Source organism: Rhea pennata, chromosome 6 (genome assembly GCF_028389875.1).
Source record: "Rhea pennata isolate bPtePen1 chromosome 6, bPtePen1.pri, whole genome shotgun sequence".
Taxonomy (NCBI): Eukaryota; Metazoa; Chordata; class Aves; order Rheiformes; family Rheidae; genus Rhea; species Rhea pennata.
In genome coordinates, this window is record NC_084668.1 from 11,184,564 (window position 1) to 11,210,057 (window position 25,494).

At 46.6% G+C, this 25,494-nt stretch overlaps 1 protein-coding gene across 1 annotated transcript in view; it reads left to right on the forward strand.

Annotated features, from left to right (window-relative positions):
• ITGB5 (integrin subunit beta 5) overlaps nt 1-25,494 on the forward strand; it is a 75,923-nt gene that overhangs the window by 45,130 nt on the left and 5,299 nt on the right. Inside the window, exons 10-12 of the mRNA XM_062578406.1 lie at nt 3,794-4,223; nt 21,779-22,001; nt 22,789-22,892. Of these exons, the coding sequence (XP_062434390.1) occupies nt 3,794-4,223; nt 21,779-22,001; nt 22,789-22,892 (757 nt within the window). The remainder of the gene's footprint in view (nt 1-3,793; nt 4,224-21,778; nt 22,002-22,788; nt 22,893-25,494) is intronic.

Consider the following 25,494-nt stretch of genomic DNA (forward strand, 5'->3'; position numbering starts at 1 on the left):
TTTTTCCTGTCTCCGTTTCTCTCCTAGCCTCACCACTGCTGCTTCTGTACAGCCCAGTCCTTGAAGCACTCTGCTGCCTGCAGGATCACTCCCACGCTCCCAGCAGCCACCCTGCATCACGCATCAGGTCTGTTATGTGTTACTAGTATGGAAACTCTGTATATCAAAGAAATCCTTTATCCCATATACTGGGAGAGGTGATTCTATGCTATATATAGTGTATGGTTATGTAGTTTCTTCAGTGTTGAGCGTAGAGAGCCCTCCTGCAAGGTGCTGACTAATGGAAGGGCTTCGGTGAGTAATCATGTCATTAATTCTATAAAGAGGTAGTGGCACCTGCTTTCTAGATGAACGGGGCTATTTTCTGGACAGATGATTGATGCCGTTGCATGCTTTGGGATGCAGACAGCATACCTGGACTAAGTACCTGTCACGGTTTAGGTCCCTGCACAGGGCTAGCAGATGTGATGCAGGATCATTGGCCTCCTGATCCTCTGGAGCAGAAGGAAGTGGCCTCCCACTCTAGTCAGCTCCTCCCAGCTCACCAGTTCCACAAGGATCAAGATCTGACTCTTGAGAGCTGTTAAGAAAGTGTCTCCAGAGAGGGTAACACTGGCAGCAGATCCTAATCTGCCATGGTTTAGTCCTAGAGGTGTGGGTGGCAATCCAAGAAAGGGAGCAGGATTACACTGATCCCCTTAGCTTGCTTTCTGATCTCATTATCCTGTGTAATTTGAGCATCTTGTCTAATTGGTTCAGGTCTCAGAAACTGGAGGGAATCGAGGGAGCTGCGATGTCGGTGCAGCTTCTGCTGAGTGGAGGTGGCTGCTGAGCTGCCGTCTGCACATTGCCATTTGGCATGCAGAAGCAGAGCAGGCTGTGAGATTGCTCAGCGTGACCCCAAAGTGTCTTCAAATTAAAAGTCACTTCATCTTGATGCTTAAGAAAGGGGCTTATTTAGAGATCTGCAATAAGGTCAATCTTCTTGGCTGTAGCGAAACAGTTCCCCCCCCCCCCTCAGAGGGTCCCAGAGACACTGCTGCTTTCAGCACACAAGGCAGCTTCAGCCAGCCTGGGGAGCCACCCCAGGAAGCAAGGTTAAATGAGGAGCCAAGCGAATGGCTGTCAGATGTTCTTGATTTTTCCCTGTGAGAAAATTGCTGGCACTGAATAGTAGAATCAGCAAATGAGTGGGGGAGAGAGGTATAAGCAGAACCAGTGGATGTGGTAAAGTGAAATCCTTGTGAAGCCCATCTTAAAAAAATGTGTCTATCAGAGTATCAAAAATGGCCTGTTAATAGGGTGCTGAAAGTTTAGGACTGTATGGATAATGCACATTTCCATATGTAGATCAGGCTTCACAGAAAACCTTCTAAGTTCTTGATCTTTTAGGCACCAGAAGTCATTATGTTGCATTCACTAGACCTGTGATTGTGCTTGGTTTCAACAAATATTTTTATTTTTGATGTCAGGAGGCCCTGGCTATTTGCTAGATATTTGTCCTGATTCTTTCAATAAACTATACAGGGTGTTCTAGTTCCTATAGCTCCTTCCCACTTCACAGAAACCAGTGATCCATGATGGAGAAAATTGCTGCGAATGGCTGGTGACTGTAAGAAGTTGTAAGACTTCCCTGGAATGCCTGTGGTGTCTTGTAAAATAAACCATCCACAAAAGAATAAACATTTTGGTTAGTGGCTGAAGGTTTTTGCACTGTGCAGGATCAACAGGTGAAATTTGTTAGCATCAGTTTTGATTTTAAAAGCTTCATTGCAAACAATATTGCAGCATGTTGTTCAAACATCTTAACAGGAAGCAGAGGTGTTTTATAATTAGCACAGGGTACACAGCCTACTAAAATACAAGGGAAAGCTGCACAGCTCTGTGTCTTCCTCAGCTGATTTTGGACCAAGATCAAGTCATAGAAGACAACAGTTTTAGGTCTGGAGCTCCATCCCTGCATCCATTTCTATTTAAAAAGACGGGAAATAAGGATTTTTCAGAAGTGTCAACCAAACACTCACTGTAGGGAATTTCTAGTTTGCTGGGGGGAAGGAAGAGGTGTAGGCTAGTGAGGCTTACATAAGGGTGCAGTAAATGAGCTTGGGCTTGTGAAGGAAGCCACGGGCGAGTGCACCGATGGTGAAGCATGTGGGGAGAGGAGAACTGGGGCACAGACCACTGTGAGCCCTCTGAAAGCTGGAAGAGGGACTGGCCACTGAAGGATACCTGTCAGCAAGGGAGGAGCCAGTCCAGAAGAAGCCATGGTTTTGGAAGCCAGTAGAAGACATGGTTTTACAAAGGCTATGGTTGACAAATGACAGACTATTTGCTACAGATGTTTGCTGAAAAAGCTTAACCAGGAGGAGTTTGGGTGTGAGGAACCTAAGAAGGGCTAAAGAAGTTAAGAATGATTTTTTTATGCAATAGCTGGAAATGACAAGCTCATGAAGCTTGAAGAAGCAGTGGAGCTGATGAAAGACATGGAGACGAGGTGTCTCCAAGGCAGAAAAGACTTAAAATATGCTTTGTATTTGAAGAAGTGGTGAAAAATGAGAGAGAGAAGTGAGAGGCTAAGGGAAAGGGGCTAGGAATAAAAGTGACTGCAAGGAAATTAGAGTGGGACAGAATAGTGTCTCTGGGGTAAGCAGAGGAGCAAGGGGTGGAAAAAAAAAGGAAGAGAAAGTTACAGGAGGCAGAAGAGGAAGTAAAGCCATCAGGAAAGAGAGGTCACAATATTTTGTCAGTCTCCCCTCAACAGGAACTGGAAAGGTCCAGTAGGCAGTTTGTGAGGAGGCGCTGATGGGGAGGTCAGAGGTGTCCAAGGCACAAAAGAGCTTCTATGGTCGATAATGCAGAGCCCATCTGACCTAACAAAAACCTTCCCCTCAGACTGCAGTGAACTCTTGTGACTACAGTTAACAGAAAGCAAAAAAAGCCCAGAAGACTGGCTGTTCTTTCTTAACATGTCCCTGTTTATGATTCCCCCCCGCCCCCATCTGCTATGTAGCTTGAGATGAGACATCTTGCTTGTTCATGTGCTCTTTACATTTGGTTCGTGTGGTATTCTGGTTTCTCTTGCTAAACCAAAGGGGACATGAATGGATTTAAGGATGCTAAACCCCTCCTGTGATGGGCAGTTTTCAGTATGTTGAGCTGCAGATACCTTTGTTAGGCCCCAAATTGTTAGGCCCTTTTCCACACCTGGGAATGAAACTCAGCATATTCAGGATGGCAATGCTCAGCAAAGTCACTCCATGGTTTTTCATCAGTACACTTGCCATTTCCTCCTTCCTTCACTTAACAGTCTTGCTTGCTTGCTGCTGCTGAGCCCATAGCCCTGCTGAGAACTAGCTGTGTGGGCCTTCAGTTGCCCACATGCAGTCTCGTCAGGAGAGGTCAGCCCTTGGCTGATGAAATGTTTTTCCTAGTTCAAATGAACAGCCAAGAACGACTTCTGCTGGGCTTTCAGATGGTATTTTCTGGGATGGAAAGACAAGTTTGAACTTCAAACCCCCAAAGCTCCTGCAGACCTTCATTTCTTATGCATGATTTGTGTCATGGCAGAGCTTGAGACGATAACCATAGACCATCAGGATTCACCAACCATCTGTCAGAGGAAAAACTTAGGTGTGTTGCCACTGCAGATAAGCAGCAGAGCCCAAGACGCAGTCAGGGGCATGCTCCTCTCAATGGCCTTCCCTGCGGGACTGTGCTCTCCCTCGAGCCCCAACGGGGCAACCTGAATGATGTGTTCATTTCTCTTCACTTACATCTCAACTTTCCTCCTCAGGTTTCCTTCGAGGTGTCAGTGGAAGCACGAAGCTGTCCTGCCGAGGATACCTCCCATGTGTTCACTATCAAGCCTGCTGGGTTTCGGGACACACTGGAGGTCGTAGTGACCTACAACTGCATTTGTGGGTGCACCAACCAGGCTGAGCGGGAGAGCGGCAAGTGCAGTGGGAACGGGACCTACGCCTGCGGGCTGTGCGAGTGTGACCCGGGCTACTTAGGTGCCAAGTGTGAATGCGAGGAGGGCGTGAACGGGAACATGTACCACAACATGTGCCGGGAGGTGGAAGGCAAGCCCATCTGCAGCGGGAGAGGGGAGTGCAGCTGCAACCAGTGCGTCTGCTACGAGAGCGAGTTTGGAAACATCTACGGGTCCTTCTGCGAGTGCGATGACTTCTCGTGTGCCCGGTACAAGGGTGTCCTCTGCTCAGGTAGGCAACCTTCATCCCTCTCCACTGTTCTCTTTGCTCATATCGAGAAATCACCTGAAGTTTAGAACATCTTTTGCTGGTGTGGGTGGGGAGCGCTCATGGCCCTGGTATATGCCCTGCTTAAGGTGCGACAGAGATCTGCACGTGCTTTGCAGGCTGCTTTTAAAGGGATTGGTGCTCCCTTTTGTTTCTCTCCAGGGAGAAAGAGGAAAACCTCTTAAAAGGGAGGTTTTAAGAGGACTTCTACAATCTCCCTAATAAAAAGTGTATTCTCCCCATGAGAATTGGGTTTCCAACAACAAAATGTAAAGATCTGTCCTTCCAAGCTTGTCTATTGCCCGCCCATGAGCCAGGGAGGAGAGCTGAGCAGACTGAGAAGTCTTAACATTGGTATGATTATTTTGAACTGAGTATGGATAACCATGCACATTTTTTTTCTGTGCTGAAATTTAACCTTAGGAAAGAATAAACCATCGCAAGCTTGAATGCTCTGAAGCCTTTTAGTCATTTGCTAGATTGGATTTGATCTGCCTACCATAGGGATGGTGCTATCCATCCCTGCATAGATAGAAACAATCTTTATTAAAGATTAAGCACTTTAAGTACTCCACTCATACAGTGGAGATGAAAAGAAAAGCTGTCTTCATCTGTTACTTAATAGAGAAAATTTACACTGAAGATTCCTAAAGATCTATCGTGTATAGGTTTTATACCCGCTGATAAAGATGTTACTGATCTGCTTCCCTTAAGTTAAAGAATATTTAGTTGTGTTTACTAATATAGTTTTACTTCCTTGTCAGTCAGATGTCACGTAATTTATCTTGCATGTATGGCCTAGATTAGCCCTTGGAAATAGTTCCTTCACTTGGAGCTGGGGAAAACATTATTCTTTAAAACTTGCCTGTTTTCAAGCAAATGAAATACTTCCTAAACTGAAAAGCTCAGACAAAATTTTCAAAACCATGTACAGCTTTGAGAGGGCTATCTTGCTTTTAGGGTAAATGTGCAAAATAGCTATTTTCCACTTTTTCTCTAGGGAAGTGGAGGTTTTTTCCCTTGTTTATTTTATAATGCATTTTTTTTTAAGTTGGGTAGTAGATGGTGGGTCAGCTTTTGATTTTAAACTTCTGGTTGTTTCAGACTATCATGTTATCAGTTGAGTGGAAGCTGGTTTTGCTCGCTTTTCGCAATGGTTTTGCACTGTCTGTGAGTGAGGCAGGCATCCCCCCCGCACAAATTTTTGGCAGCAATTGGAAAGAGTCCTGGAGCTCCCCCTGCAAAATAGTGAGAAGGCCATATATCGGATCCCACAGAGACTCTCCAAAACCTGGAGAACAGCTAGCTGTTTCTAAAGAGGGAAAGAGGGGTTTGTAAGCAGGAAAAAAGAAGATATTTTAAGGTAAACGGAGGAGAATAAAGACAACTGTTGATGCAATTGAGGGCAGTATTGCCTGGGAATTCTCCATATGACTATATTGTTTTCATAGCATCATTCCACTAAAGAGCTGGGCTGCCTCCCTTTATTAGCAAACAGTGCAGTGGTGCTAAACTGGAACACTGGAAGCTGTTGATGTCGCTGTTAGTACCACAAGATAAGGACACATCTGTATAACCTTTTGCTCAAATTTCCATTCATCAAGAGTGCCAGATTTCTGCTAATCCACAGGAAAATGAGTTCTGTAGCTGCTATTGTACCTGCTTTCTGCTTTCTTTGTGGAGGACTTCTGATGATGGGAAGACTAGAATAGCTGGTTTGGGATTGGACAGCTTTAAAGTCATTTAAAAGTTCTTTTGATAGCTTTAAAAGAAAATAAGAGTGCGCTAAGCCCTTTCTTTACTCCGTGGGTGGGGATGAAGTCTAGCAGGTCTGTGTGGAGTGGTGCTATTCTCGCTATGCTTCCTGATATTTCTGTTGTTGTTTTGTTTTAAATTCCAGCAAGTTCAATGCTAAATCCGAGCTGTAGCAGGCACTGTGCCAATGACATAACATTTAAAGCCACTTTCGTCAGTCCGTGAGGCATGGTGCTGCTCCAGCCAACAGAGCGCATCTGAGGGCCTGAATTTTGCACAGTGGGGCGGTGTCGTGCCGCACACAGAGAGGTCCAGCACTACCCCAACAAATGGCAGTCTCGTATACAAGCCATTTTGTTTTCTTCCAATAAATGTATGCTCTCTCCTCCCTACAAAATAGTGCCTTGTTGAAGAGAATTGTGCATTTGTCTAGGGAGTGGGTTTCTCAGTCTACTAGCATGTATAGCTACTTCAGAGACGTGGATTTTGAATCACGTGTGTTCAGGAGCTCCTCTGGGGCCATTGCTTGGATAACTTTTCCGTTCGCTGCTTCCGTTCATGCAATGGGAAGAAAGGACTTCCCATATGTCCCTTCCGTCATCCTCTTCCCACAACTTCTGTCTCTGAAGTACGCTGTCTTCCTGACACGCACCCAGGCAAGTGCAGCTCTTGCAGACTCTATCCCACAGTGAAGAGAGACTGAGCTAGATTTGGCCAAATGCAGAACTGAAACAGTAGCTTGGAAGAAACCATATTTTGTTGGCAGACCACTGTTCTTCCATTCCTTGTTCTGGAATTGCTTGGTGTAGGCCAGTAAGAGGAACTCATCAGGGTTAACAAGGATTTTATTTATGTTCTATGAAATCTTCTTTTACTTTATAAGATGCTTCATGCCTTTCAGTGAGTTTCTGGTGGCCATATTTCAAATAACACTTTCAGCCCCAAAGAATCCAATCTGAGTTGAAGCTCACTGCTTTACATCTGCCCAAGCTGCTGAGCAAGACAACACTATGAACCATTTAGTGCATATCCCTGACAGCTGATGGGAAAGCAACCGATCCAAACTGGCCAAAGGTTTAGGGAGCAATGGAGGGAAGAGGGAAGAAAACCTTATTGTCCAAGCTGAGCAGTGGAAATCCACACACACACAAATCATTTTTCCCATATGTGGTCAAGCCTTTTGTATGCTTCATCTTAGTGGCACTTCGAGTCCCTTGTTCCAAGAACTATCCTTGGCATTTCTTCCTTTTATGATCCAGAACAAAGCTTATTCCCATTGAGTCACTGGCACAACATAGAGCTTGCAGGCAAATTACTCTCAGATATTGCATATTCCTAAGTTCTTGCCAATGCCTACAGCTTCCTTGATTTATCGCAACTCTAAATCCAGAGCTGCTTTGCTAAACTTGACTGATCTTTTGTTTGTTTGTTTTCTTTTGTCCTGAGGCCCCAGCTAAAGGCAGTTGGTTGGGTTGTAGTTCCCTGATCAGCTGTCTCACACAGGAGCATGAATGCTGGCTTGGGACGCCAGAGGAATGAGTCCTGCTTTTCCCAGGGGCAAGGTTACAGACCTATTGGCAGGCTTCAAATCACCAAAGCGAGCAGCTGATGCTCTGGTTTACAAAAACATTTGTTGCCTCAAAATAAATCTAATATTCTTAGACTCTGAGGCACTGTGACAGATTGAGTCTGCCACTGCTTCTCAGTGTTATGCTGTTAATTTGATAATGCCTAATAAAGCAAACAGCCAAAATCAAAGAGGGTTTTTGTAGTCTGAAATAAACTTCGAACTTCCTGTCTGGTGGTACTCAGTCCTTTGGCCAGCATGGAAGTTTTCATTCCCAACTTCATTTCTGAATACTGGTACCTCATTTTGTCAGTGTTTCAGACACTACTGCCTATGGATTTTATTTTCCCTTCATAGCCCACATGAAGGAGAGAAGCAGATTTTGAGTAGGAGATAGTCTAAAGAAGAGGCAAGATTTTTAATCGTTTTGGGTCAGAAGTGGACCCAGAGAATTGCAGTTCATTGTAGGGACGGCTGTAGGTCCTGCAGCCGTTATTTGCTTTGTTGATGTGAGATTTAATGTGCACTTGTGAGAAAGGAAAGTAAGTCATTTATAATATTTTGTAAATGTTGATTAAAACTGCATCCAGCTACTAATAAATCAGCAGCATTTGTTTTATTGCTCCCTAAATCCAGTAATAGCTCTGGAATAGTTGTTTCAAACCATAGTTCAATGCCTTTTGGAAGGGACACACAGAATGGCTTGCTTAAGTGCTTTACTCTGTCCCCTAGTCCCTCCAAAGGGACGGGTTTCTTCCTATTTTTCCTTTAAAAAATGAATGGGTTAATCATTGCAATATGTGTTTTGGCAAAACAGGAAGTCACTTTCTAAACCCTTGAATGCTTTACTTAGAAGTTTTTCTCTGGAAAGAGCATCACGTTGCCCTGGTGGATTGAGACTGGTTGCTGTCACTGGATGGGGAGACAGAAAAGTTTTAGCATACTACCCATAGCTGCACTTTATGTTGGGAGCTTCAGCACCCTACTCTGGCTTTTACTCTGTAAAATTTGAATCGCTCTTAGGGAGGAAAAGAGCCCTCCTGCTTGGAGGCTGCCTTCCCCCAGTGGAATCAGGACTCATGTCCTTTTTGCAGGTTGCTGTGTGTACCAGTAACTTCTAAACCGCTTGGCTGGCTTCCAGGGTGTTTGACAAAGCAGGAAACATCTCGGTGCTAATTGCATTCCTAAAGGCCCCATAAAACTGGGCAGTCAGAGAGGGGAGAGGCCCTGGTGAGAGCATCACACATTTGCCTCTAATGAGGAGAGACTGATTCGCAGGAGGTCAGGCTTCATTAGTTTCAGTTTGGGGGTTTTTTTGTTTTTGGCTTGAGATTTTTTTTTCTTTGAAGTGCAGCATCTTCTGTGTTTTGGTCTGTCTAGTGAAGCTTCTTGTTAATCATCGTTAATGTTATGCTGGCTGCCATGTGCATATAATTTGTGAGTTCTTCAGTCCAGGCCTGTTCCTTTGTTTTGACTGCAAAGCAAGATTGCAACCTCTGAGCGCAACCACAGGGTAAATAAAGAGCAGTTACCGTTTTGTTTTGTGGACTGTTTCCCCCCTTAAAAATCTCATCCTGACAATCTGTACTGAACGAACGATGAGGCAGATTGCCGATTATTTAATGTTATCGGATCTTTTAAAAAATATAGACAAGAGAAACTACAAAAATTAGACAACAAATCAGATTTATAAACACTTTGTAATTGTAAGTTAAACCCTTCCATTTCTCTCTGTTTTAAACAACTGAGTGCATATTTAGCAGTTAAAGTAACTAAAGATTGCAGCTGGCTGGCTGAAGCTCCGAGGAATCATGATACATGGCAGTCCTGCCTCGCTTGGCTGTACGATGTTTCCTGTGATACGAAAAACTAGTGTCAACAACGAAGTGTCAGATGTAAGATATGCAAATATGTGCAATTGCCAAAATCACTTTTGAAAAGGGATTTAGGAATTCACAGCTCATGGAAAATCCATGGCTTATCCATGTCACAGAGAATCTACATGCTTAGACTGGCCAACACGCAGCGCAACTCAAGCTGCCCTACAGAAAGACCACTCCACAAACTGCTGAGGATGCACGTCCTTTGGAAACTTGGTACGTACTTCTGAGTGCTTCCCTTTTCTCATTTTATTAAATGGGGAAGAGCTGAAAGATTTTAGCTTATACTGATGCCCAGAGACACAGATCTCTTGTTTAACTCAACCGCAAATTAGGAATCTCAGTCCTACTTTTGCAGTTTTGCAGTTTCTAGTCCTAGGCATCATCGAAAATATTTAGTAACTCCATCTTTGCAGTGGGCGTCATGGGAAGATGCCATCCGGTGCTAGTGCTGCAATCTCTGATTATGCAATGGAAATGCAAATGTGTAATCCTAGCATTTTCAGAGAAATGTCTAGGTTTGATGGTTCAGCTGATATATCCACTCTGTGACTCATGACGAGGCCTGTTACCAGTTCACAAATATTAGAGGAAATGGACTTTTTTTGCCACACTTATTTTTCTAGTCGTGATTTATCTGCCTAGTATCAGACCAGGATGCTGGTGTGCCAGGGAAGGCTGAGATGCAAGGATAAAGGTGATCCTCGTTTAAAACTTTTTTTGTTTTAATTATCCTCATTCCTAGCATGTAAGCCTTTCCCAGAAGCTGCTGTGTTTGATTAAGGAAGAAATTAGTGGTATTTGATCTGGTAATCTCTGAAGTACGGGTAATGGGCTGAGTGTGGTTTAGGGGAGGGAAAGGGAACTTGTTTGTGTCTGCTGACTCGAATCCTTTGCAGCAGTTCCAAAGAGTGATTCAGTATAAAGTAAATTTAGCACATATCAGGAGGGAACACTGTGGCCTGTGAAAGAAAGAGGCATTCATATAGGGAACAGAGCCTAAACCACATTTGCAATGTTTTTTTTTTTTTCTTTTTTTTCCCCTATTATGTCAAGTCTTATCTTTTTTATTTTTTATTTTTTTTTTTTTTGGAGAGGGATTTTTTTTTATTTAATTTATGTAAAAGGATGGAGCCTGAGCACTGATGCAGGTCGCTGTGTAGGAAAGCTGGAAATGAACAGGAGGGATGAAAGGACCATATAAAGATGTAGAAGTTAAAAATAGTTCTTAGTTATGGCTAAATGTTTGTGTCTGGGCTGTTGTGACAATGATTCATGCAGCTGCAGAGGGAAAAGGGCGCTGTGGCTGCTCTGAAGCTTTCCTGTAGCTCAGCATCCCCTACAGAGATAACCAACTGGAGGAGGACTGGGGATCACAACTAGTAAGAGTTTTGGGGCTTGTTTTGCTGGCCCAAGTCATGTCACAGTCCTCTCAGCTCAGGACACTACCACGCAGTCTGGTGGTGCCAGCTGCTTCGTTAGTAGTCACAGTCCAAGTCATTAGCAAAACAGCAGGGTCTGCCAAGAAGGGGAGCACAGTTTGGGGCAAGATGAACCCAGAAGAATGCGCCGGACCAAAGATTGGGGGTTGGGAGTGTGTGTGTGTGTGTGTGTCTTTTCCTTCTCTCTATGCATCGTCATTACCCTGGGAAAAGAGGCAGAGAGTGAAATTGGTTGGGCTAGAAAATAAGTAGAGCTGGGTGGATGGATGGATGAATGCGTTAGGCTGCATGGGGTGCTGAGTGCCCACAGCTCCTCCTCATCAGTCAGCAGACTTGGTTTCATGCATCTTTAGATCTTCCCCCTGCAGAGCCCGGAGCTGGTCCAGAGGGATGTTGTGGGCAGAATAAGTAACAAGGAGGTGGGAGTCCAGTATTAGCTCTCTTTTAAAATGTGGTCCCGTGAAAAGGCTCGAGAGCCACTCAGGCTGCAAGCTCTCTTGGAGCTTCATAGAGACTTTCTTTTCGTTGTTGCATTTTCCCTTCTGCCTTGGCTTTTATTGCCAGCAGAAATGGCTCGGCAAAAGCCCTTACGTGGAGAAGTCTGTATACCTGAGAAGAAGCAGATCAAATAATACGCCAGTGAATGAGAAGGGGGATGGAGAAAGCCATATGGCTGGTTGTGTTCCCACCCAACCTTAGCCCATAACCATCACCGTAGCAGCTACGAGCTGAGGCTGAAGCACTTATGCCTTGTTTGAGAGGGTTTGGAGGAGCCTGTCAGACAGGTATTGCTTCTCTGGCCACCCAAGCTGTATGTCCTCCCTCAACTAATGAAAAGTTTTGGCTCCGGTGCGAATTTATAAAGACTCTGCAAAAATTTAATAAGAAACCCTGATGTGGGGCCTCCCCAGCTGTCTTCCTTTTTCAGGGTTCAGGTGTTAAGTTGGGCATCTTCCATTTCCTCCCCTCACATGGGTTAACACAAAGCAGTGCAAGGCTGAGGTCAGCCCCATTAACTCCTGTCATGCGGTTTACTATAAAGAAACGTACGGTTGAGGTCAGCCGCGTTTACTTTTGTCCTGTGGATTAGTGGCTCAGCCCTCGCGAGACGTTTCCGGCAGTTTTTGCCTCGAAGGCAGTGAGCCGGGGCCTCGGGGCCGGGCAACGCCAGGCGCTGCCTTCCCGGAGAGAGCCGCTTTCCAGCGCGGGAAGCGAGAGCCCGGCTGCGGTGCGTCAAATATTGCTGGTCTTCGCATGGGTTTCTCGCAGGAGCAGGAACGATGCATCTTTTCTTCCCTCGGTTCAGGGCTGTTCTTGTTCTCGATGCTCCTTGGTGTCTTTGGACAACAGATATATCACACCCTGCCGTGCCTTGCTCGTGCCAAGGTTTGGGGCTTTTTTGTTGCTCACACAGAAACAGTAGTTTATTTGGTCTTTTTTTTTTTTCCTCCAAGTAGCTTGAGTGCTGCTTTGCCAGAGTTTCCATTCCCTGCACGAAAGGGAAATAGCAGCATTTCTTTTCCTTTTTTTTTTTTTTTTTTTTTTTTTTACTTCTTCTTTCACCCTCCGAGGCTCTCCTCGCCATCGAAGTCCCTCGCAGCCCCCCCCCAGGCTCTGGCAGGACTTCCCTCGAAGACCTCACCGCACCGAGCGCTGCTGTTCCTGCCTCTTTTCACTGAGGTTTCTCCTTGTCCCCGAGCAGACCCGCTGCAACCGTTAGTGCATGCTAATGAGGCATTAAATACCGTGGCAGAATTAAAGAATAAAGCAGTGACATCTCCGCGGGAGCCGGGGCTCCCTCCGGCCGCGGGTCCCCGTCCCGTCCTCGGTGCGGCACGGCGCGCGTCCGCAGACCCGCGGGACCTGCTGCGGCCGCCTCCTCCTGTGGCTCTTAACCGCCTTTCCCGGCGGGCGCAAAGCTCCAAAATAAGGGAAAGCCAAACCCCGAGAACGAAATGCCTCGGGTGCTTGCTCGCCACAGATGGAAGACAAGTCTTAAAATGTTCTCTTTTAAATACTCTGGTTTTATGGCAAGCTTCCCGCTCAGTTTGGCATTTGCATTTGTTCTTTCTGATTATAGTAATTAACAGAAATAAACAGTTGGAAGTGAATGCTGTATTTTGGACGTCGAGGCAAATGAAGGCCTAAAACAGCAGGTGAATAAAATTCTGGGTCTCTACATCTCGTGTTAGTGTGCACTGGCAGCCCCTAAATTTTGCTTGGTTTGGTTTAAAAATCAAATACGAGAAGTGAAAGTGAAGTGTAGCATAAGCTGTGGGGTTTTTTTCCCCCTTTTTTCCTTTTCATTTTTAATGAAACTATGACTTCTTCCAACATCCTTGGGAAGAGAAAAATCCAGTCCAGAACTCACGAACCTCTGGTGAACTTGCGCCAGATTGTGTGCTTGTATCCGAACGCAGAACTAGGCACGCTCCTGCGGCCCAGGGTTTTGCAGAGAAAGAATCTCTCTGCTCTGGAGACCGCTGCTCTTAATGAGGTCCAGCTGAAAGGACATTAAGACCATACGTGCTTCAGTAGGTGGGGATAATCCTGCTTTTCATTTTAATGATGGGCCTGAACTGTAGAGTTTGGCCCTGGAGTTCAGGGATTTGGGATCCTGGATCTTTGTTTTGGAGCAAAATTTTATTTCGAGAACGAATCTTGTGTGTGTGTGTGTGTGTGTGTGTGTGTGCGCGCGCGTGTGTGCGTGTGCCTGAGCAAGCTCCGTCACTGCTGTCCTGCCTGGCTGCGTGCGCGGCGCCAGCAGCTGCTGCTGCCAGACCTTGCTGGTTTGCATCCGCACCAGCGCTGGACCGGGAGAAGCAGCTCGTCCTTCCTGGAGGTGCCACATGTCAAGGAAAGGGTTACAGCGCTCGAGCTTTTCTGCAAGCCTTTCGCCTGTGTTTCATCTAACCGAGTGTGTTCACCATATGTCCCCAAGTCGTCGTCTTTCTGAGTCTTCCAGAGCTTCATCGTGGCCAAAGCTCACGGCTAGATGGGTAGGTAGTGTAAGCAGGCCTGGGCAAAGAGATAGGACCAAGAGGTAACTAAGTGGGGGGGAACCTCCTGTTTATGGACCCGTGGGCATTTCACGGTATTTGGCTGGGTTGGAAGAGCCAAGTGAAAACTGCTTTTTGCCCTTTTGTTTGTCAGAGGTGAAAGAAAAAAAAAAGTCTAGAGTTGCAGCGAGGGGATCTGGTGCACTGTAGGAGCATGTAGTTCATTAGGTGTTTGCAGATGAAAGTCCTTAGTGCTCCGGCAGGGCTGGAGAGTTGGCTTGTGTCAGTGTTTGGAAATAACAGTGCGAGCGCCAGAGCCGCAGGGAGCCGTGCGGTCCACCCAGCTCTCCTTCCCAGCCCTCCTTCCCCATGGGCCCTCTGACCTTCCCTCCGTGCTGAGAGAGGCACTTCGATAAGCAGCACCTTACTGATCTTAAACTTCAGAAATGCAGCTGAGTATGTGCCATCCCCGAGCGGCGGTGGGAGCGCGGCCGCGGGAGCGCGGCCGCGGCTCCGGCTGCAGGGAGACCTCATGCAAACCTGCAGCAGAGGGGACGGAGGTCAGTGCAAAATGGGCAGTGGCACAGAGCCCCTTTGGGTTAGGAGGATGGTGGGATGAACCAGAAGGGAAGACATGGAGACTTCCCACCCCCCACGTTCCCATCTGCCTTACGGAATAATATCAATTATTCGCCGTTTCTGCAGCGCTGCCTTGTAAGGCTCCTGGAGGCAGCAGTGATGAAACCACGATGCTCTGGATGAGCACGTGCCCAGGTCTATTCAGTGTCATTTAGGCTCGCACCTTGAAGGGGACCTTCCCAATGTCCTTCTCCTAGGATAAAGCATTCACTGTCCTGAAGGCTGTGGCAGCAGCAGCTTCCTGGTATTGCTTGGTGCATCAGTAACAGAGTCAGCAGTAGGACCTAAAAGCTCTAATTCCTGGTTCCATGCCTCCATCCAAACTGTCACATGTAGAAGACTCAGCTGGGACACTAATGTAGGCAGAAGTTGAGAGATTTGTAGAGTGTTGAAATTATTTAAAAAAAAAGGGGGGGAGAGACTTTATTTTAAGAAGTGCAACTTTAGATCTTCTTCAGAAAATGACTCTAGCTGCCCATTTTGGCTTTCTGATGTGTCATCAGCCATATCTCGTGATTACATTTCAGCTCTACGTCTATAGCATGAAGGATGAAAATGAGAAAAGGCTGGCTAGACCTGCTGCAGGAAATCCGTTCTGCCCCAAGATAAGTTTCAGCTGCCTTCATGAGACAGCAGTTTCTAAAGCTGTTTTTTTTTTTTTCCTGCATAGTTTTCATTTAACCTAAAGATTCCCAAATGTCTGAGAAACTGTGGGGGTAGGAGAAGGTCTGGGGTTTTCTTGAAATTGCAAGTTGCAGCTTGTGGGATCCCAACTATAACATGCAATTAGTGACATGGCTTGTGGTACCCAAGGCTGAATGAACAGCTCAAACAGGGATTTAGTCCTTCATCTTCGGTTCCATTAGTCTGCATCTCTGGTGTAATTTATTTTCCATGATAGAATTGGTGAACTCAACTAATTTTGGAATTGAAGTAAAGCTTTATTTAAAACCTCATCTGTTCTTGGCCAAACCCGTATGCTTTGCGGTACAACAATCTGCTGAAATCAATGGAATGGCAAGATGCACAGATCCATGGTCTCTGGTATAGTTAATGTAATTAAAAGCGGCATTTAGTTATTATTAATTTAGTTATTATTAACATTTTAGTATTTTGTTGTTTCAGTGTTGTTTTGTGGACGCATGAATTTGGGCAAGTTCCCTTCTGGTGTAAACGGAGACAGTCCATGGATATGTTTCAATTTACACAGAAAACTTGGACCCTTGATGCTTGTCTTTTTTTTGTTTATATAGTAACCTTCTTTTAACAAAGAAGTTGTTATGCTCTTCGGTCTTCAAGAGTTGGCTGGGATGCTCCTACCAGCCTGCCTTCCTCATTTTCATTGCCAAACCTCAGTGATCAGGGGAACGAATGTTAGTATCATACCTGCTTTTTAAAATTTCCTGGGCTGCTGTGCTCTCCCTAACTTTCTGGCGGTGCTGAAACATCTGGCAGCGCTAACCTGCCGTTAACCTGCAATGTGCTGCGTGCTGACGGACCTGCATTGCATGACGTGTTTATGTGCACCGCTGGAAGGCAGGGAGACGCTGAAGCTTGTGGCTTATTTGAGTCATGGAAAGAGATTAGTGGGAAACTAGATGATTTATTTGCCTGAGCAGACACTGTTTTTAACCATAGCCCTTTTCCAAATGGAAAGGTCTAAGTTTTCCAAGTGTTCAAAGCATCTTCCGCTGCCCTTCTTCCTCCCACTCAAAACGTGTCGTTCCCAGAGCCTCAGAGGAGTATTTACTTCTGCGCCGTAGACCAAGGACAGACATCAGATAGACTGAAAAATGGGCCAGTGAGATATAAAAACAATTCTTGAGCAATGCCCCACGTCGGTAGGTTTTGAGTGCTTTTTCTTTTCTAGGCGGATATTCTTGGTACGTTCAGCCCTAGAGAATACAAACAGCACGTGGCTTCTGCTGCGGGTCTCGCTGGGTAGCAGGCACAGCCGGCGGGGACTGGCACGCTGTGGTTACAGGGACGGGACTGGGGAATTTGTTAACTACTCGCCGTGACTTACTTCTCTTCATCAGCTAAGTTCCTGTTTTCCCTATGTTTTGTTGTGGCTTTTTCAAGCTAGTCATTCAAGTAACCAAAATGACAAAAGCAAACGCACGGGATTTTGAAGGTCCCAACCCAAGCAACGAACGTCTGGACGTGAGCCTTGGGACAGTGGCGCAAAAATAGGTCGCTTGATTTGATGGAAACAGAATGAAATAGGACCTTCCCTCCCCTTGAATCCTCTGTAATGCTAATGCCTCAGAAGCTAAAACACCGGCTTAAGAATCAGGAGGATTTTTTTTTCTTGTATCTTAATTGCATTCGTTTTATACCACGGATCGTGGTACTCTGCCGTCCGAGCGCGGCGTTTTTCAGCGTATCCGCATTCTGCCCCCGGGCGCTCGACGTGGCGGCGCAAGGCACGGCCGCAGGGAGCCGGACGGGGCTGCGTCCCCGAGCCGAGGGGAGCCGTGGACGGGCCGGCCCGGCCGTCAGGCTGGCCTCCTCGGGGCACTTCGAGAGCAAGTGGCCGCCCCAGCTGCCATGCAGGAAGCCCCTCCAAGGCAGCTCGGGCAACAGAGGTCAAAATGTAGTTTGGGGACTTCTGCCCTCTGCACGCAGAAGCATCACTTTTCTGCGCTACGCCCTCCCTGTGTGTTTCTGTAGCTGCTCTTACATGTGTTTTGTGTTATCCCACCCCCAGTGATCGAGAGTTGGCTGGTAAGTATGTTATCAAAGTCAGAGGGAGCATTTCATTTCCTGATTTGATCTGGATCCTTCAAGCATCTCAGATATTTCATTTGAAGGATGGGAACAGAAAAAAAACATATTATGTTTGGAGAACATTAATTAATGTCTTTTGGCTTTGTGCACCAGCTTTAACAGAGAACATGCCAACCCAAATGACTGGGGAAGGAGGGATTGTAATCCATGCTATTACCCTGCACCATGAAACTTCACTGGTGTAGAGGTGAATTGACATACACCCCGAGGTTACATTCTCATCGTGGACACGAAACCAGAGTACACCTCTGTTCTTCTTTGGTGTAGTGGTGGAAGGATTCCCACAGGCATAATCTGACATACCGTAAAGACTGCTCGACAACATCAGCTTTATTGCCCTAGTCGATAGGATAGATAAGACTTGCAGTGCATTTTTCTGTGAAATACAAATACTGTGCAGCACTCTCCATGCTGCAAACGTCAACTCTAGGTCACAGTCATGGACAGATTCACTGTGACTGGCCAGCAGAATTATCTCGGGGCTCCCGTCACGTTATATCAGCAACGGTGTCCTGAGCAAGGGGACGGTGTGAACGCCCATCTCTGGTGTTCCAGGCTGGCAGCTTTTCTAATGCCCATATGAGAAATAAGTGTATTTCATTCAGCCACGTTTCTGCAGTCTTGAGGCTAGGCAGAAGACGGGTGGAGAGTACCAGAAATGAAGCTGATGGTACTTGCAAGAGTGGCCACTCTTTAAAGGCCATTTCAAGATGCAGGCAGTAAAGTTTGTAACAGCTCTGCTGAATTGCCACTAAAGGTCAACATGGAAATCCCCACTCTTGGCATGTCTCCTGTGATGAGCTTCAGCCAGTGACTTATTGCCTGTACAGCCAGTTTGGCCAAGGCAGGGTATACATTTGGGCATGTTTTTAAATTTCACCCCACATTTATATACCAGCTTTTTCTTCGCCCCTTCCTTAGTAAACAAAACCATTTGGTTTAAGATGTTGTTTAAATTTTCCAGTCACCATGTTTTAATAGCGTGCATTTTTTGGAAATTGTTGTTCCCTTCCTTGGGGCAGTTGTTCCAAGCTCTCTCCTCCCCAGCATGCCAGGGCTGGAACGGATGCACAAACTCTCTAGCCTAGTACACTGGCCTGGCATCAACTGCTTTAAAACCTGAACCATTTCATGAGCGATAAAACTTCCAGAGATGGATTTCCAGTGGCTTTGTACCTTGTGTTGGGTTTTCTGGTGTCTGGGGGGAGCAAAATGGGTGCTCTCCCTCTGCCCTCTTGCAGTGCCCCAGAAGAGGGGGAGTTGGCTCACACTCATGGCCTGATCCCAGAGGTGGTGCGAATGCAATTGGCTCAGTCCCCTTGGCCCTGAAAGCTGCAGTTCAAGCTTGAGCACACTTCCCAAATGCCACATACACAGAATCACAGCACCAGCTGCAATGGATTCATTGAAATAGTGTCATTTAAGAAAACCGTGACCTATGCCTGTGATTTACAGCTGATTTAGACACTTGCATTGCCATGGAAGCACCAAACCAGTGGTGTGCAAGGGGCAGATCACATGAATAAATTGTGAATAAATGCCATGCACCTCACTCCATTTGCTTTGAAGCGGATGTGTGCATGGAATAGCTGCACTCGGAGCAGCGGAGCGCGCAGATGCCTTCACTATAGTGCAGAGGCTCCAAACTGGAGTTTTGTAGGGTTAATGCAAAGTAAGCCTGCGTGTATATTTGTGAGGGCACTGTCTGGGGTAAGGGCAACAACATTGCCATTGTGCAAGCAAACAGGGACTGATTTTTAATCTACATCAGATGTAGGCAAGGAAAGAGGTCATCTTTAGCAATCTTGTAAACGTAACCTCCTCTGTCTCGTATTGTTTGAATTTGCAAGTTGGATCCAAAGCAAACGGTGAGAACACAAAAGAGGCAGTAAGAGGCATCTTGTGATGTGCTGGGACAAATGGGATGCTTAGTAAAACAGAAGGTGTTCCCATGACTTTTGGCAAGGGATACAGCTTGACAATCCACAGCCTCTCGGGTAGTCCTGAAGCTATAAGAAAACCAGAGATATCAGAGGTTTTGTGTCAATGAAAGGAACGTGTATAATTTATCTTGTCTGAGGAACTTGAGGCTACTTCCAGTGGGAAAGCTGAGCTGTAACTAGGTTGCCTATGAGCCATGTATGCAAACTGTTCAGCTCTATAAACTACATGTTCAAAAGCATCCCTTCTCCTAGGGATTAAGCAAGGAAGAATTCAAGCATTATTTCCAGGGAGCTGATTGATGCCTTTCTGAAACCAGATGCTCAGCAGCCAGCCACTGCACTTACAGTAATTGAAAGCCTTTAGGCCTGTTGGCTTTTTCAGACTGTCACTAAACCCCACAGCTGCACGGGGATGCTTCAGTAGAGGAGTAGCCTTACTGAATTGGTTTCTTAATTCATCTGTAGCTAATGGAGTGCTTATTTACAAACCTGCCGGGCTCGTAGCCAGACCACCTGCATCGCTCGGGGACTGAGGTGCTGTGACCTGCCCTGAGACACTTCCTGGGGAAGGTTCAGCTGGACCTGGGAACCTTAATGGTGCTGGTTGGGTCACAGAGGTCTCATGTGGATACAGGAGATACTGGATGTTGCATTTTTAATTTTTATTACACCAGCTTGGAAGTACTTCTTTAGTAAAATGGATAGAGCAGCAGGGCTGGAAGGACCATATGGAATAGTCAGCCCGGTAGCCTTTTTGCTGCCAACCCCTGGGTTCAAACCAGACAGGTGACATAAGGCCCCCGGTCCTCACTGGGACATGTCACTAAGGGGTTGCAGCTGTGTGTGGGAAGACACATGCATCTCTTGCACGCTCTGAGCTTTGCTGTTGTCAGTCTCTCAGGTAGGAGAGTCCTGATTCCCCAAAGCGGGACTGCGGAGGGTTGGTTTGTTTGTAATAGCCTGAATGAATCGGTCTGTCTTGGTAAGTGATGTGGCTCCCAGCGCCGTACCCGGACCACCACATGCTCTGGTGTGTTTATTTTCACAGCAAGCTCACGTGGCAAGGAAGCACTATCCCACCCCCAGCTTAGTTCTTCTCTATATAGATAGAGAAAGAAGAGAATGATTTTTATGAAACACCAGCCAGCTCAGTAACCGCAGAAGCACTATCGAGAGCCTCCTGTTTCACAGCGCTTGAGGGCCCAGCAGTAGTACTGATCTTCAAAGCTCGGGGCCTGCAGTGGGCAGGGAAGCGCGGAGGAAGGCAGCGTTTCGCTGAGCGATGTGGACTGGGTGGGAAGCCTGGCTCCAGCCGCTCCATTTATTGACACGGCAGCTCTGCTAGGAAAATCTGATGCCATAATAAGACGTAGTAGAGAACTGACCACAGTCTGGTTGTTCTGTCTCCTGTCCAGCTCATGCAGTGAGTAGTACGATCACATTGACGCTGCCGCAGGCCCTGGGTGCCCTGAAGCGTTTCCCTGCCAAGTGCAGTGCCTCTGAGACATACCCGTCTGGTTTGAAAAGCAGTATTTCAAAAGCTGTTGCTGTAAACCCTTCGTCAGCATTCGGCGGGTGTAGAGAATCAAAAGATCGGCTGCTGTGTTGCCCCTTCTCCATCCGCTCTGTTTAAATGATTGTCAGGGCAGTTTTTCCCCTATTGCCGTTGTGTAAGCAGGGAGGCTGGCTGAGCATTGCTATTCTGAGGCTGTTTGCAGAGCCCGCTCAGCTACATTAACAAATGCATCCTTTATTAGCCGTGACGCCAAGCTGGTCACTTTACCAGCCTGGAGCAAAGAACGACCCTAAATGCTGAAGGAACACTGAAATTTCTTTTCTAGCTGTTCACAGCTTTAAATTGACTGAATATTTTTGCTGCTCCCCTAACAGTGGAAATTATGGCACTAATCTGGGCGTAACTGCCTCCTTGCTTAGCCGAGCCTTCGTGTTGGCCCAGGAGTGAACCGGAGGCAGGGTTTAAGAAGCTGCCCAGCAATGCTGGTTGTGCTCTGCCGAGGTGTAAGCTGCAGCGCGCTGCACAGCTGACGCACATAGCGCTGCGCCCGAGGAAGCTGATGTGCTGAGTATTTGCTCTGCTGTTAAGAATGTCTCGTAACAACATGCTACTGAAATATGCTCTCAGGAGCTGCTGTAAATGTTTGCTTGTTAAACGCTGAATCAGTGCAAACCAGAAGGGTGCAAAATGGCACGCTGAAATGAGGTGAATACTAGGGAACCAGCATCTGCAGAGAGGAAAATCAGAGGGTAATTCAGACTCTGATATCCCGGCTGCAGAGTGCAGTCTGTACTGGCTAATCGTAGCCGGCCAGGGTAGGACCTTGCACTCGCAAACAGGATTCCTCACGTAACACGGGTCATTCTGCAGTGCTGCCCGTGCGGCGGGACGATGGATGGTGCTCCAGCGAGCAGAGGCAGCTGCATCACTGCCCTGCCCCCTCGGCGCAGGCCGTTCCTGACGCCGTTCTCGACGCTCTGTCTTTCAGGCCATGGAGAGTGTCACTGCGGGGAGTGCAAGTGCCATGCTGGTTACATCGGGGACAACTGCAACTGCTCCACCGAGACCGACCACTGCGTTTCCAATGACGGTCAGATATGCAGCGGCAGAGGCAACTGCATCTGTGGGAAATGTCAGTGCACTGAACCTGGGGCTTTCGGAGAGACGTGCGAGAAATGTCCCACCTGTCCAGGTGTCTGTAGCACTAAAAGGTACTCACGGCAGTTTTCAGGAAGGACTTGTCACTGGTAGGAAGGAAACTCTGGTTCCTTGACGCCTTTTCAGCTACTCCAGCTCCGTTAAACTGAGGTGGTTAGCGCCCTGCAAGCCTACTGCAGTGTGGGCCCTTGCTGGGCTCCGCTGCAGCCTGAGCGTATGGCAAGAAAAGAGACTGCCCGAGGGATTGGGCTGCCACAGGCGTACCGTGCTTGGCTGTGCCGCGGGCACCACGTGCACACCACAAGGCAGCAAGCCTTACTGCACAAGTCCCCGTGATGGTTCACTTCCCTTCTCGTTTCCCCTGCTCTCCCGTCCTACAGAAGAGGAGGGCGACCCAAGCTCTGTGCTCCCCGGGTTGCACATTTCTGGGCCCAGAGAGCTCTGAGCTACAGACCACGGGATGACTCCTATTCCGCAGCAACAGAGGTCTCCTAGGTGTCAGCTCAAGGCTGGCAGAAAGCAGTCCATGCTGTCCACCTTGGTCTGAAACAGGATGAATTTTGCAATATCTGACGTACAGTTCCTGCTTGCCAAAGGGCAAACGGTCTAAAACCTGCCAGCAAGTCTGCAGCCTCATTAAAATCCACCCCCAAAATAAAGTCATCCTTGAGTTGGAGATGGTTGGCCATAGTGTTTCTCTCATTTGTGGTGCAAATGTGCAACAAACACACAGCTAACACATCAAGATTGCCTTTCAGAGGTGGTGTAGGTGGCAGGCTTGAGAGTTCATGTGGTTTTTTGAAGAATTCTAAAACTTTTCCTCTGTGTTTCTTTTTGAAGAGACTGTATTGAATGCAAGCTGTTTAACTCAGGAAGACTGGCTGATAACCAAACATGCCAAAAACACTGCAAGGATGAGATCATCACGCCCGTGGATGTTCTCAGTAAGTAGGCAGCAGCTGGCGACTGCTGCACTGAGCGCGGCTTAACCAGATCAAGATGTATTTTTAAAGAAAGCCTCAGGTAGCACCCTTTATTTAGAAAGCAGAGTGGGTGAGCCTATCTCCAGCCTGGGATCTAAATTAATTTGAATGTTCCTGTTAGCAATTCTTTCTTACTTTTATGTTATTATTTCCGTATTAACTACACATTACGCTTGTAGTTTCGATGCTAAGTAAAAATAATTTGATTTTAAATTACATGTTAAATTGTGGATGCAACTGACTCATCAGTTTTGTTTAATTACATCATTTAGAAGGAATAATTATTCTTGTTAAATGAACATACTGGTTTGTTACAGACGTATTCCCTCTATTGTAAGGATATTCATATGCAAGTCCTGGATGTGCATTTGCTGTTGATGTTCTACTTGAGAGCAGCTGTGACTCTAATTTTCTAAATTAACATCTTAGTGGTTAGAATTCTGTGTCCTGCTACGTGCTGCTTCCTTGTCTGCCAAGAGCCTGCACTCTTACCTTCCTCCAGAGGTGCAAATTTCCCTTTGTTTGAGAGACAGATATAATGAATTTTATAGAGAGGAGGGCAGTATGCAATCAGCTTCCAGGGTGATCACTGGGAGATCCTTGCAACTGCCTATTGAGGAGGAAACTACTGCAGTTAAGTGACCCCCCTCCCCTTAGCTCTCCTCACAGACCAGGCTGGACCAGACTGCAAAGAAATCTCTCACTGTGACAGCATGAGACCTCCCCGGATGGGGCGGGAGCAGCCTCAGTAACATTTGCATATATAAAATGCCAACAATTTCCTCTCTAGATTATCAAGACCACTGCTTTGAGGAGTTTAAAAACAGAGGAATCTCCTATACTGAAAAAAATACTCAACTTCTAAAAGGACTTTCCTTAATAGGCATCATATTGCTAAGATGCTTGCTTGCATGGCTGAGATGTGGAGAATACAACTGAGGAAAGATGGGCCAAGTTTGTCAGGTAGCATAAACCAGCATATCTCCATTTAAGCAAGCAGAGGCTGTGAAACCAGGCTAGACCCCAGTTATAACCTAGATCCTTACTGTGACTTCTAGCATGCCTTTCCAGACAAGTGAAAATGAGGCAGCTGGCTAGATTGTACTGAGTTTAAAGAAGTTATTTGGAGGCTTCTAAGCAAGGCCCAGATCCTTTGCAGCACGGCAGCCTCATGCAGTATGTCCGGGCCCAGTCACAGGATTTGCTTACCGGCTGCACTGAACATCCAAGTCTGCTGCTCTTAATCCATTGGCAATACACTGTGCCGCTGCCCTGGGGCAATTGCCTGTGCAAGGAGCAAAGAGAATAGCATGAGAGCAGATGAAAGGAAAGATTAGACAAACCATGAGAGAGTGCAAAAGCGCAGAACATCTGTACAGAAACATGCTCTCCAAACTTTCTGAGAATAAATCTAGGCTTCTTGGAAGAAGTGAGGTTGTGAGAAAAAGCAAAACCGTTTTGGAGATAATGAGTTTGGCTTTGGTTCAACTGACTGTTGAACATCATCCTTGCCAAGCTCCTCTCCTGCCTTTTGTGTCCTCTTCTAGAGGTCACACCACATGTGCATGCCCCAGCAGAAGACTGTTCTTTCTCCTCCTTCCTCCCAAGCTTCATTTGGGGAGTCCTTGTGTGCTGTTTGAAGAGGTAGAGGAGACCAAACTGTGACAGCTCTAATCTCAGTCCTGCCCCCAGCCTTGACTATCACCTTGCAGGGAGGGATAGAGAGGTGGGTGTTTGGGGATCAAGCAAGGATAAATTATGTCATCTAAAATCATGAACATTTGACTTATTTTTTTTTTCCTCCTTTTTTTGTCATAGTTCATAGAGGTAGGAATGCTATACTTTGCATGTCCCTTCTCTCCCTTTCTCCCAAGCTGCTTCCAGTTAATGTTTATCCCATTTACTCTTCTCATACACCATGTCTAACTTTTAAATTACATGACCAGTGAGATTTCCTACCTTTCTCTTTGGGAGGCTCACTCTTGTTCTTTCCATCCCCCCTGCAGTTGGCCGGGGAGTGAACTTGTATCAGCTCACTGCAGGAGGTTCGAAGACCGTTTAATACACTTTCAAACCACAGGAAGCTCCTTTCTGATGACTGGGCTGGCCTACGTGTGTTAAAAGCCAGTGAATACTGGGGATTAGAGCTCAACTCTCGTGCCTTGGTGAGGCACCACAGCAAAGCCAGCTTTGTGCTGCCTGCACCCTGGGAGGTCAGGCTGGCCTGTGATTTGCCAGCTTCCCCATTGCTTTCAGAGAGAAGAAAAAAAAAAAAACACATGAATTTTTGGTTTAAGACTTTTTGGGGGGATTATGCTTATTCTGAACTACTGCAGTCAGAATCTGGGAAGTGCTGAGCTCTTGGGAGCTCAGAGCACTCAGTGTCTTGAAGATTAGGGCTGCCAAAGACAGAGCTAAAACAAAATGTTCCTTGAGAAGGTTCTCAGGGACTGCAGGCTTCTTCACGGGCAGACTCAGCCAGAGCACTTTTACATTATGTAACACGTTAAAAATTCCTGCTGAAAGGTAGAACACTGATATTTGCCACCTGTAGCCAGGACCA